The following is a 13,162-nucleotide window of genomic DNA, read 5'->3' as shown; positions in this document are numbered from 1 at the left end:
GGCGGCCCGAGGCGGTTCTGCGGGGCGAGGCGGTCCCTCCGGAGGCCGCGGCCGCCATCACCCGGCCCCGCTCCGAGGGAAGGGCGGCGCTCCCGGTACCTGCGGCCCGCGGAGGGGCGCGGCGGCGGATGGCGGGAACCGGCTCCCCGCGCGACGCACGGCACGCAGGCGCGCGCGCCCCGCTGACGTCAGCGCTGCTGCGCCGCTGCGCCCTTCCCGGCACGCCGCGCACGCGCCCACGCTCCGAAGCGGCGCTCTCGTCCCTTCCCCTCCTGCCGCCGCGCAGGCGCCGTTAGAGAGCGGCCCGCTCCCCGCCGCTGTTTGCGCGCACGCGCACCTCGTCCTCCTCGAGGCCGCGTTCCCTTCCCGGCGCCCCGCGCGGCGCTGCCTCTATGGCGGCGGGTTTCTGAGCGCGGCCCGGAGCCACCGGCACCATGCACAGCCTGGCCACAGCCGCGGTGAGCCGGCAGCACCGGGGGTCTGAGGGTTCATTCGGCGGGCGAGCTCCTCGTTTCCTTCTCAGGAGACGGCGGGCGGGCGGGCGGGCGCGGGCCGAGGGGGAGGGAGGCCCGAGTGTCCCTCGGGGAACCGGAGCTGCTGGGGCGAGGTTGGGGCGCGGGGAGCCCGGCAGCGTGCGGTCTGGGTGGGCGATGTGTGTGCCCTTTGGCTTTTCGGCTCCCCGAGTAGCTGCTCGTTGCGGGCGAAGCGTTTGGCAGAGGCTTGGGGCGAGCGGGTCGCTGCAGGCGGCAGATGGCTGCGGTGCTGCTCGGCGTAACGAGCGCGAATAGCCACAGCGGGAGCTGAGCGGGCTTCCGAGTCTTCCTGCCTGCAAATGCTTTTGATGAGGTTTGAGACGCTGCTTTCTGAAGCACGGGAGGGAACGCGAGCTCGTACTGAACGCTTTTAATCAGCATTTACGTCTTGAGAGTGGTGTATTGTGGTGGGGCGATGGCATGGGCTGTACAGAGGCGGTGGCTGCACCGTCTCTGCAGGCATTTCGTGTCAGGCTGGAGAGGCCCTGAGCACTGATGGAGCTGTGGGTGTCCCTGCTCGTTGCAGGGGTTGGACCAGACGGCCTTTAAAGGTCCCTTCCGACCCAAATGGTTCTCCAATTCCAAAACAGCTGTCAAAATGCACGAGGTGCTGTTATGTTTGCTGTTAATCTGAGTGCCACCCATCCTTCTGTAAGAGGATTTTTTTGGAAGGCAGTTTTAACGACGTAATCGAAGTCAGGATTAGAAGTCAGCTTTACTTTGGGGCTCATCTGAGTGTGTGTTTAATTTGTCACAATCCATGCTACCTGATGGATCTGTATTGAAACGTTTCTTACTACGATCAATGCGCTGTAGGCTGAATGTGAGAAGGAGGAGCATTCCACTCTGCAGAAGTCCTTGGCAGTTGTATTAACAAAGGTGAATAGTGCTGCTCTGAGTGGAACAGTGAGTGGGCTGAGGAGCTCCTGGAGGCTTTGTGAGCGTCTCATGATGAAGCTGCTGTAAGCAGGAGCATCGCTGTTGTCCCTGCAGTGCTGGTGGCAGAGCTGGCACTTTGCCTTTAGGTCTGACGACAGCGTTAGACACTGAAGACTGGAGAATAAGCTAAGAAAAAAAAATACAGCTTTACTGTAGCTGTAGGTAGCAGTAAGGCATGGGAAGTCCAGATTGAACTAGTGAATTCACTGATAGTTAAGTTCAAAGTTTGTGTTGGTGTTCTTTGAGTTGCTGATCAACCAAAATTTCTTTAAAAGCACCTGTATCTGATTGGGTAGCATTCTGTATTGGGGGTTGGCTGTTTTCTTCAGCATGCCTGGCAGCTGCTGCTCACATGGGGGAGAAAGCCAATTGCCTTTCTCCAGGTCATTCAGCTGTTGCTGGGGATGTGATCAGCAGGGATGTCTGAGGTAGCACCCTGTTCTTGTCAGTGGTGTGGAGGTGGCACAGTCCTGTGGTGTGAGACACTGCTGGGAGCTCCTGCTTTCCCTGTGTGCAGATGAAGGCCTGCCTGGTAGGGTGCTGCCTCAGAGAGTGCAGAGGTTGTGTGTAGCCCTTGGGGTTCCCCACAGTTTTAGGTCTGGGAAGAGGGGAAGCAACAATGAAACAGGAAATGAAGACAAAATGTGGCTTTCGATTTCAGCTAGAATGTTTACTGAGCAACTGTAGAGCCTGTGACCAGCAACTGGTTCTCAGTAAGACTGATACTGGGCATCATAAACTTAATTGTCTGGAAAATCTGCTTAGTGCTCTCTAGGGATCATAGACACATGATTGTGCTTTTAAAGGGTCGATATATTTAAGCTTACAGGAACTGAAACAACGAGTCTAGAAAAATAGATGGAAGCTTTAGATAACACAATTATAACAACATTACTGCTGCACTGCTTGTCACTCTGCCATCCCAAATGAAAACAAATGAGCTCAGTCTGTTCACCTTCTCTCTTCCAGCTCTGGTATTGGAGTTACCACTGGAACTGTGTTCCTTGTACATAAAATTGTTAGGTTATCATTTCAGTATGAAGTTCTGGGGGAAAAAATGAAATAATATAGGGTAGACAAGAGGAGAAAAAGGGCACAGCAGGAAAGATGAGCAGGTACAAGGTATTAGAGGCCTGAGATGTGGAGATTGGTAACACAGCACATCAGATTATATTGTAGCCTAAATTACATAGAGGAAGAGATTACAAATTACAACTTCAATCCACTGTCAATCCCACAGGGTTTTTTAGGACATGATTATGAATATAATGTGTGGATAGCTGAGCAAGGAAACTGCTGTAGCAATAAAGAGGGAAGGCTATGGGGGTATGTCCCTAAGGCATGGTCTCCTTCCAGCAGCTCTGGGAACTTCATTTTGGATCCAGTTGCTGTCAGTTCCCCAACTCTTTTGTGTTCAGTAAGGAGCTGCTGCTAGCACTACTGCTGGCAGTGCAGTGCATGAAGCACTCACTTTAATGCATAAGTTTGCCTTCAAATTGTTGGTCTGAATCACCACACTATCCATGTAGGAGGCCTGCTTGCAACCTGAGTGCTTGATATGCCAGCAGTGGCATGAGACAGGCTTTCATTGCGAGGTTTTTCTTTACCATTTCCACAGAAACTGCTAACGTGTCACTTGTTTGCTATCCCTTTCTTCTCAGCCCTCCCTAATTTTGTTTTTTGCCCAGAAAACTTGTTGGCCTTGATGTTTTTTTCCCATGATGTTTCAAGAAAGGCAGAAGAGAAATTGTGTGTTTCTCCCAAGTAGTAGAAAGTGTCTTAACAATGAATGCACATCTGCCCTTCTCAGGGTTGTTTGTTTTTGAATAGGAACTTCTGCACAAAAACAGTCTTGAAACATTTCCTTTTAACTCCGTGCAGCTAAAGGAGATACCAGGGATGAATTGGAGGAGTCTGTAACACCAGTGTTACTGGCTGTGTTTTTTGTCTGCCCCACAGCGTTGTATTGATGTTGGTGTAGTGAGAATTTTTCTGTTATTTGTATGAACACTTTTCTCATGTTTGTTGAAGCCTGTCAATGGGATTCATTGAGTATCCTGGTTGTTCCTGGAGAGAAAAAGGCAGCATCTGCATTACTTGGGTGGGATTTGTGGGAGCTTGCATCTGAAGCATGAAATCAATGCAGGCAGAGTGGGTGATAGGTGGCTAAAGTATGTGTGGCCTCCCCAGGAGCTCTGCTGACACAGATGGGCAGAAGCACGGCTCTCATGTCACCAAATGAAGTTGTAAGGAAATGGTTGGCAGGCCAATCAAGGGAGACTGCCCTAATGAGTCAGGCCAGAAAGTGAAACATCTGTGTTTCAGATAGGCGAAGTAGTAAGCTTGATCTAAGCGATCATCCATATCCACTGCTTCTTAATGCAGCTGTAGTCCCTCCCTCCCCAGCCACTTCCTCGAGCCCTTTTTTTGCTTTGCCTGTGAGGCTGTGAGAAGCGTTTGGCTTCGTGACCGAAGTTTTCTTGTCTCCTTCCCAGCCTGTGCCTACAGCGCTGGCTCAGGTGGACCGTGAGAAGATCTACCAGTGGATCAACGAGCTGTCCAGCCCTGAGACGAGGGAGAATGCACTGCTGGAGCTGAGCAAGAAGCGCGAGTCTGTGCCTGACCTTGCCCCCATGCTGTGGCACTCTTTTGGCACGATTGCAGCACTCCTTCAGGTGGGTAGGGCAGAGCTCAGCTTTGTTCCGTGGCACAGCACCGCTACGTGGCAGAGCTCTGTGTGTCCATGGGGTGGATCTGGGGAGGCGCTGATATGTCCCTTCATGCCATTTCTGTGTGTATGATGGCTGCTGGATCGTGTGGTGAGGGGAACCACATGAGGATGGCATTTCTAATGTCTTCCATTAGTCACCACTTGCAAGGTGATGTTCTTAGAGACTAGGCCCTAAGATTGTTGATGAGATAGCTTATATAGCTGAAAGAGGAGCAGGCAAGTTCTTCTGTGTATGAACTTCCTGTAGATGACGTTCAGATCCACAGCAGTTTTACTCCTAAGATCTCCGTTTTGTGTTGTGGAGTTTTTTTCTTTATTTTCCCATAAGTTTGAGTACTACCTGCTCAGGGTCATGATTTAGCAGAGGGTTGTTAGTTAGGGTGGGATGGTTAGGTCATGGTTGGACTCGATGGTCTTTAAGGTCTTTTCCAACCTGAGAGATTCTATGATTCTACTTGATCTAAAGGTTGCCATTACAGAGAGCCCTCATTGGGGCAGCACGGGAGCGCTTGGAGCTCACTGCTCCAGAGTACCTTGCAAAGAAAACTACCTGCATTTTTGATCAAACAGAGTGGCTCAGCTGAGCTCCAGGTAAACCACAGCTGATGTCTGCCCATCTCTGCTGAATCTAGTCATTTCATTTGAGGAAGGAAAGAAAATTGTGTAGGATAGGTGATGCCAGACTGTGAAAACAGGATGGCACTGAAACAAGCGAAGAAAATCATAAAGGAGCCATAGCTGGAAGCAGACAGTTTTCTGAATTGGACTTCTCACTTTCAGCTGCTTCCCCTTCATTGAGTTAGAAGAGTACCAGCAGCAATGGTATGAAGGAAATGGGTGTGCTCTGCCTTTAGGCACAGGAACAGCATTCCTCCTTGCTCTGGAAATTCAAAACAAAGTAATCCCCACATCCACAAAGTGCCAGGAAATCAAATGAGCCCTTTTTTGAGGGAGGAGCTAAAATTAAAGTTTGACTGTATCTGTGTGACCCCTTGTCAAACTCATTCTGGCATAACTCTGCCATTTGCTTTGCAGCATGTAACTGCCATGTAACTTGAGAGTGGTGCTTAGTGAAAGCAGACTAAAATCTCATGGCACCACAGTCCCTTGCTGGGCAAATGCATTTGTGCAGCTTGCAGATTTTTTTTTTTTTCTCCTTTAACTTTTCTTCACTTATTACTTTTTTAGGAAATTGTAAATATTTATCCATCAATCAATCCTCCAACCTTGACTGCCCATCAGTCCAACAGAGTGTGCAATGCTTTAGCTCTGTTACAGTGTGTTGCATCTCATCCTGAAACAAGGTGCGTGTTTCCAAGTATGAAAGTTTTCTGGACTGCTGATGTTGACAGCTCTGCCATTTTGTTTGATTCTGGAAGTGTGTAAATTCCTTTTTGCTCTTTTACCAAGAGAAGTGGAAAAATAGACAGAGCTGGAAGATAGGCAACTGACTGCTGCTTTTACTTGTTTGCCTGAATTACCAGGATGACAGCTTTATTGTGGTCCTGAATGCTTTGCATTCCTTGAATCATCCCAGCATCCTGCAAATTCCCAAAATATTGGGTTGTGACAGATCCTAGGAGCTCACCCAGAGACAAGGCTGCCTTTGTGCTGAGTGCTACATGCAGGATCCTTGTTTTAATGAGCTTACAGTTATTTAGACTAACTGCCCAAAGAATGGAATGAGCTGGGCTGCCTTTCCCAGAGACTGTGGCCAAGGAGCAAAAGCAAAGCCACACCTGCAGCCTCCAGCCACTGCCTGACTTCCAGGTTTTCTCAGCCTGTTTTGCACATGTCAGCAAGGAAAAAGATGGTGTTAGTTCAGCCCGAATCAGTAGTTAATGCACAAACATGGCCCAGTGCAGAATGAATGTCACACCTTACCATCAGAGCATGAACTGCTACCCAGTTCTGAGGAGCAGCAGCAGCAGTGTTGTCTGTCAGGAGTAGTGTGAAGCTGTGCATGATCGTTCTGGTTTGTGCGCTCACTTTGTTTTCCTTGTCTCTTGTGGGTGTTCTCCCTGTCCTGCAGATCAGCGTTTTTGGCAGCTCACATCCCTCTCTTCCTGTACCCCTTCTTGCACACAGTTAGCAAGACACGTCCATTTGAGTACCTGCGGCTCACAAGCCTCGGGGTGATCGGTAAGCAATAAGACTAATGCAGAGCACTGGTTTCCTAGTGAAGTGGCTGTTAAAGCTGTGGATATAGAAACCTGCACAACTTAAGTCAGGTCTGGGATAGGAAGTGAGATTTTTCCAGTTAAAAGAAAACCTTGAAGTCTAGGTCTGTTGCCAGAAACCTCCTTGCTGTTAGAACAAGTATCTGCAATTTCGATGTGCCTTCATCCTTAGCACAGCTAACTAGAGACTGGGATGGGAGGGTGCACGTTGAGCTTTCTTTGGCTTTTTGTCATTGTCTTGGGTATATTTACCCCATCTTCCACTTTTTTTCCCCTTTTTCTGTCCAGAGTGTTTCTCTCTCAATGCACAAAGAGCGTCTTGAGATAGGTTTCTTCTTCTGAGAGGCTTCTGTTGAGTGGCTGTGAGTCACTGGAGGTTGTGTTACCACCAGGGGGAGAGCCAAGAACATATCCCCTTTCTGAAAAACAACCAGCCTCCAAAACCAGCTCGATTACTTTTATGCTGCCAAAATGATATCTTCTCCAGCCACATGCTGCAGCATATTTAGGATGGGAGTTGCTCTGTCAGTCATTCAGATGTAATGATTCCTGGCAGGACAGTACAGGCCATCTATGATAAGCAAGGGGTTTTTGTTGTTTTTTGTTTTTTTAAACAATTTATCACTTATTAAATTTGCTTTTTGTTTTTCTTTCAAGGAGCCTTGGTGAAAACTGATGAGCAAGAAGTAATAAACTTCTTATTGACAACAGAAATTATCCCCCTGTGCTTACGCATTATGGAGTCTGGCAGTGAACTTTCCAAGACGGTACCTGTTGTTTTTCTTAAGAGTTTCTGTTGTTTATGTCCAGCTGACCAGGCAGTCTGAAACCTGCAGAGTTGATTGATATCCTGTTGCAAATGGTGAGGCAACTTTTGGTGGTGTTTTACCTCCTCAAAATACAAACCGAGCTGAGTGTTCCTTGAGCGTGGCAGTTCTGCTAGGAAAGATCTTGCCCGCTCTCAGCTCCCAGTCTGCTTTGTAGTTCAGCAGAGTAACCTTCAGTCCTGAGCTGGATCAATTTTCCTTCTGCCTGAGAGAACAAATGCTGTAACTGCTCAGTGCTCAGGTTGAGCAGCAGCTGTTGGTGGTGATGATTATAGGGATGTTCACCACACTGGACCAGTTGGTTACCCCATTTGATCAGGGCTGCTTTCCACTATGAGTTCAGATCTGTGGATGGATGACCCAGGTAGGCCAGCCACAGGTTTCAGTCTGTGTCCTTCTCTCATGAAGCCTGATGACATACCTGACCAGGGCTCTTCCAGGCAGTCACGTGTCTGGTCATGCTTCAGTAATACTTGAGATGGAAACTGAAACCAGCTTGCTGTGTACACAGCAGGGCCAAGGGCTAGTGTGTGTGACCAGAGCAGTGTGGCCACAACGAGCCATACGAGGCTGTCCTGAGCAGCCTGGTTGTAGTTGCTACTTCATGCAGCCTGCATCCAGTCGTCTGGTATGCAGTGCTTTGTATCTGTCTTTCTTCCTTAGCCAAAGATGCCAGTCATTGCGCAGTGTCCTGCATTTCGTTTTGGCTTTAAACTTTTTAAATCAAGAACAGCATTTTCTGAAAGGCCTTTCAGCCCTGGGACTGCCATGAAAAGAACGCAGCACAAAGACTGTTCTTTCTTGGGATAGATGAGTTGTTTTATATGTTCTCTTTTCTGCTTTCTTCCTATTCTAGGTTGCTACATTTATTCTTCAGAAAATCCTTCTGGATGACACAGGGCTGGCATACATCTGTCAAACGTATGAGCGGTTTTCCCATGTTGCCATGATACTGGTAAGATTGTTCCTTCTGCTTTAGCAAAACAAGTAGTTATATATATGCTCCAGCAGTTAACTTCTTTGGCAGCTATTGTACTGCTCTCTGGCTGGAGCACAGGGTGAGATGGGCAAGCAGTTCTTGGATAAATTGCTTGTAGCTCTGCAGCTCTCTGGTTCTGCTTGTTTCCTTTATATAGCTCTGGTTTGCCTGTTAAGAGAACAGATAGTTGTAATTTATGAAGTCCTTAAGGTAAATCGGGTAAACATCTCCAGGGAATAAGAAGGGTGTGAATTGGTCTAATTTTATGTAAAGGTGGTGACACAGGTTCAGATTGTGGATCTGCTTTCCCTGTTTGTCTCCCACAGCAGGTTAGAAGAATATAAGAGGTTGAACAAAGGAGTAAGAGCAGAGCAAGCATGTATGATACTTGCCCTTCTAACAGCCTCCCAGCTGCCAGCTATTTTTTGGTTTTGGATTTCCAGGACCAACTGTGGATTTTCTATGCAGTAACCCCCAGTGTTTGTCCAGTCCTCCCCTTGAACTGCACATACAGTGTCCTTTACCAAGGAGTTGCACAGGTTTCCTGTTTGCTGCCTGGAAGGCCAACCCCAGTTTGTTTGTTTTGAACCCAGTTCCTACTAATTTTTTCATATGATTCTAAATCTTGTGTTAGAATGCACAGAGAGCAGACATTTTGTCCATTCCTCTGTCCCCTGTAAAGGAGAGCTTTAGGTATCCATATTTTGTTCATCCCAAAAGTAATAGCCCCAGTGGATTATTTCCTTCAGCTTGCTAAAATTGAAATATGTGTCTGCTCTGGAACAGCTATTACCCCAATTTTGTGAGTGTTTGCTTTTTACAGAGCCAATCTCAAGAGATGAAAATGCAGCATTAAGTTAAGCACTTTGTAGTTCTGGTTCTGTGCCTAAATTTTGATGCTTTCATTGGGAATATTTATTAGTACATCTGTTTTCCCAAACTAACTTCTAACTCACACGTGAACAACAAAATATGAATGCTTCTGAGCTGTCCAAAATATCTCATGTGATACAACTTCTGCAGTTGTGGAAGGGATCAGCTTTAGCTGAAAGTACATTCAGGCAAGCAATTAGAAACAGAAGCCCTGGAGGGGGGGGAGTGGGAGGGGGGAAGGAGACCAAGGAAGAATTTATGTCTGGGAAGGGTATGAACACAGAAGGACGTGGATGTGTGCAGATACGTTAGCATGGAAGAAATGCTGTTTGTGGTGTATTCCCACAATAGATTGAAACAGTGACATGATAAAAATGTTCATGAGACATTTGTTCTGTATTTCAAAAATAGGGCTAATGTACTCCTGTCTCCTGAGGGTGCTGGGTTGCTTCCTAGTCTGCTGATAAATGTGTAAGATGCTCTGCAAGTATTAGAAGCTTTTAAGAGGGCAAATTAATAATTCCTGTTCAGGAGCTGTGTGAGGAGCTCTCTGACCATTTGTTCGTTATTTTGAAGAAATCTTGGTATCCAGGGGATAGCTAAGAACAGGAAGCTTCCAAAAGGGCAGATGAGGCAGCCCCCACTAATTGCTAACTGACTAAAAATCCAAACACAGGTGAATTTAGCTAATGGGGAAAACGGTTAGTGCTACTTGGTGTGGTTTCATGGGGAAAAAACTTGCTGGGCAGATCTGATTTGACTCCTAATCATGACTCAGGGCAGGTGTGTGAAGGCATCTGTAGTGTTCACTAGGCTGGGTGTGTTCAAGGCTGCAACCACGTGCAAAGTCCTACACAGTGTGAGAAAGAGATGCACGCTGTCAAGGCAAGGGGCTGGGCTGCATGCAGGGCTGTCCAGCTGAAAGGCAGTGGGCTCCGCTGGGTGGGAGGCCAGGGTGATTTAATGGTCTTTCCTAATCATGAAACTGTTCAGACAAACACTAACTGCTGGCACTGGCCTTTGTCATACAGGGTAAAATGGTCCTGCAGCTCTCCAAGGAGCCATCAGCACGGCTGCTCAAGCACGTTGTCCGCTGTTACCTTCGCCTTTCTGATAACCCCAGGTAAACATTTAAGGAGTTTGGGCCGGGGCTTCTCCCGTCTGCTTGGGAGCACAGCTCTTCTTGCCAGTGCCCATCTGGAGTCGAGGTTGCTTGTTTGTCCTTAAACAGCTCATTATGGAAAATACTGTGGGTTTTTTGGTTTTTTTTTTGTTTGTTTATTTTGCTAGCTCCAGGAGCTTGTATGGTGATAGAAACAGCCTCTTTGGAGCTTGGTCTGATTCAAGCAGGTTACAGTTGCCTGAGTTCAAACGTTGCTTGGATTGGGTATGAGGGGAGGACTGAGCTGGAAGGTGTGCTGTGCTCTCCCTCTTCTGCATCATGTGAGCTGTTAGCAGTAAATCGATGAAATTCAGCATGAAAGCAGTTTATAATTTCCTCAGCTGACCAGCAGCTCTACCCAAAGCTGCTGAGTGAGTATTTGTTGTCTGCCTCGTCTGGCTTTGTGCTATTGGCTGACGGGCATCAGGACAGGCACAGGGGTATGCTCGGTGGGATCTTGAGGGACGGGAGCCATGCTGGTCAGCAGAGTGCTCAGTGACTTCCTTGGCTGGCCTGGCGTTGTGTTCCCAGTGGAGTTTGCTCCCCTCTTGCCCCTGTGAGTTTATTTGTTGGGCCCTGTTTCTTGTCTTTTGATGTAGGGCACGTGAAGCTCTCAGACAGTGCCTTCCTGACCAACTGAAGGACACCACCTTTGCCCAGGTCCTGAAGGATGACACCACCACAAAGCGCTGGCTGGCTCAGCTCGTCAAGAACCTGCAGGAGGGTCAGGTCACTGACCCACGGGGCATCCCGCTTCCTCCGCAGTGACTGCTGGGGGGGGGTGGGAGATCTGGGAAGAAGCAGCTCAGGTTTACAAAGAACTAGGAACGGATGACCTCTTCTATAACAAACTGAGCGTGCCAGCTGACTTTCAGTCTGCCAGCTTGTCGGACCATTCCACCCAGCCAAAGGCTGCTCTGTAGCAATGCAGCATGCCTCTGGGGATCACAACACCAGCAGATTCTGATACCACAGCTTAAAAAGAATCAATAAAAATAATCTGTAAAGATCCCTATCTCTCCAGGAGGCTTGGCTGGCGTCTGTCCCTGCATCAACAGGCAGGGGATAGCACAGACATCCACTTGTCCAGCTAGCTCAGACTTCACGCAAATAGTGTGTGACAATGGGTGTGTGCCACAACCCTCCAGTTCCTTGTCACGTCTTGTTTACACGTCTGCTTAGATGAGTGAGTTGAGTTAAAGCTGATCTTGTTGTTTTATCCCCTGTACAGACTGCTGCTCAGCTGCAGGTAGCCTAGGGACAGCTTTCTTCCTTGCAGGCACATCCTTGCTGTTCATCCATCCGGCTAGCACAGCAGGCTTCTCTTTTCCTTTCCTTTGGCACAAAGGCAGCAGCTGGAGTTGGGCACTGCAGTGCTTGCCCACGGGGAGGGGTAGATTACTTGCAATGAACCTGTGTGTCATCAGCTTGGTTCCCAGGGTTCTGGAGGCAGAAGACAGCAAGCCTGTGGTTCCTGTGCTGTAAATAGTGCAGTGCTCCTGCGGCTACTGACGCAGAACTAGCCAGCAGCTGAGGGCTGCTGCATGCTGGCCACTGATCTAGCAGAGCCACCACTGCCAGTCCCCTACTGCAGGACAGCAGGGAGCTGCATCCTGCAGGCTCCAGGTACACCAGCTCCCCTGTCCCCCGCTGCCTGCCGAGCACCTCAGTCCTGATCACGTGCCTCCCAGCTCAGCTTAGCCATCCGAGTGCATCCATTTCAGCTTTCAAACCTGCCTTGGCGTCTGTCTCAGCCCCACTGCAATTAAACTGTCTGGACTTGCAGCCACTTACCTGTCTTCCCTGCCTGGAGGGGTGGTGTGGCCCTGGCAGGGCGGGCTCTGGGTGGCAGCTGGGGAGTTCTGGGGCTGTGCTGCAGCAGCCAGCTTTGCTGGCACTTGGCTGCAGGCAAGCTGCTCATCCCCCTCCAGCAGCCCATTTTGCTGGTAATCTGCAGTGTTATGCCAACAGTGTCTTAAATCCCATCTGGTTTCCCCTCCCTCTTCCCATTTCAGCCTTTGCATAACGAGGGCAGAGCCTGGCCTCTTCCTTGCCCTTGGGTCCCATTTTATAACCGTTGCCGCCTTTTTTTTCCCTTCTCCCTAACCCTGACCTTGACGGGGTGTGAAAACGCTTCTGTTTTTGTAAGTTTGGGTTAATAAATAATAAAACCCCAGTCAGCACAGGTTGCTCCTGGCCTGGTCTCTTGGGAGGGCAGCGGGGCATGGGGGTTGTTGTGGGCGAGAGAAAGGAGGGCTGTGCCAGCTCCTCACTGCCCTTCTCTGGGTGCTCGTTGCCTTCTCTGGGGGGCAGCTGGCTGTCACCAAGCTGCTGGAAGTCTCACTATCTCTGCAAGAAGGTAATGTGGTTGGGATGCTGAAGCCTGGGTGTGGGGCAAGGGCTGCTGCTGGGTCCTACTTTACAGAGTGCGTTTGCAGCCGCTCCCTGGCACACAGTGTCACCCTTGTTATGGTGTTAGAGCCTCTACTGCTGGGCTGGGCAGGGGAGGAGATGCGCAAAGCTGGTGGCCCAAGCTAGGCTGAGGGCAATGTCCCTGTGTGTCGGGGTAGGGCTGTGCTGGCCCTGCTGCACCCAGGAGTGGCAGCTCTATGCTGTGCTGCCATGCGGATCCATTCTTCCCATGCAGCCAGGCATTGCCACGAGGTTTGCTCCTAGCACTGCAGCCCTTGCACTAAAATCTGCCCGCCGTGCAAGGTACGGTTGTGCTGGGATCGCAGGGTCCCGTGCCCTGCCCGTTTTGCTGCTACTCTGGGGCCAATCCAAGGGCTTGGGGTGCCTTTAGGTGAGGGTGTGCTGGGTCTCCCTGTGCCCCCCCGACCCAGGCAGAGGCTGGGGAGGGACGGGCTAGCAGGACCCCCGTCCAGGGCCCCGCAGCCTCCCCACCCCCCGGAGCGGCGAACGCGGCGGCGTGACCTTA

At 49.6% G+C, this 13,162-nt stretch overlaps 1 protein-coding gene across 2 annotated transcripts; it reads left to right on the top strand.

The window, feature by feature from the left end:
• The first annotated feature begins 363 nt into the window (after window positions 1–363).
• On the top strand, window positions 364–12,407 carry LOC122191284 (CCR4-NOT transcription complex subunit 9). Of its 2 annotated transcripts, none has more exons than XM_042891523.1 (8): window positions 364–458; window positions 3,968–4,147; window positions 5,392–5,507; window positions 6,236–6,345; window positions 7,041–7,150; window positions 8,067–8,165; window positions 10,094–10,185; window positions 10,824–12,407. In XM_042891523.1, exons 1-8 carry the CDS (start codon window positions 435–437, stop codon window positions 10,990–10,992), a joined length of 900 nt encoding a protein of 299 aa, XP_042747457.1. In that variant the 5' UTR covers window positions 364–434; the 3' UTR covers window positions 10,993–12,407. The 2 variants fall into 2 exon arrangements, with proteins under 2 accessions (XP_042747457.1, XP_042747456.1); XM_042891522.1 differs by having other exon boundaries at window positions 10,818–12,407.
• The last annotated feature ends 755 nt before the right edge of the window (window positions 12,408–13,162 follow it).

This window comes from Lagopus leucura, unplaced genomic scaffold (genome assembly GCF_019238085.1).
Source record: "Lagopus leucura isolate 7727_CA_CO unplaced genomic scaffold, USGS_WTPT01 63724-0_obj-0_obj, whole genome shotgun sequence".
NCBI classification, from domain to species: Eukaryota; Metazoa; Chordata; class Aves; order Galliformes; family Phasianidae; genus Lagopus; species Lagopus leucura.
This window is presented reverse-complemented; position numbering and strand designations above follow the sequence as displayed.

Excerpts from the sequence above, each read along its gene's own strand:
- LOC122191284 (XM_042891522.1), top strand. The coding sequence starts at position 435 with ATGCACAGCCTGGCCACAGCCGCG. Across the intron at positions 6,346-7,040 it reads CACAAGCCTCGGGGTGATCG|GAGCCTTGGTGAAAACTGAT; the intron begins GTAAGCAATAAG and ends TTTTCTTTCAAG. Across the intron at positions 8,166-10,093 it reads CCCATGTTGCCATGATACTG|GGTAAAATGGTCCTGCAGCT; the intron begins GTAAGATTGTTC and ends TTTGTCATACAG.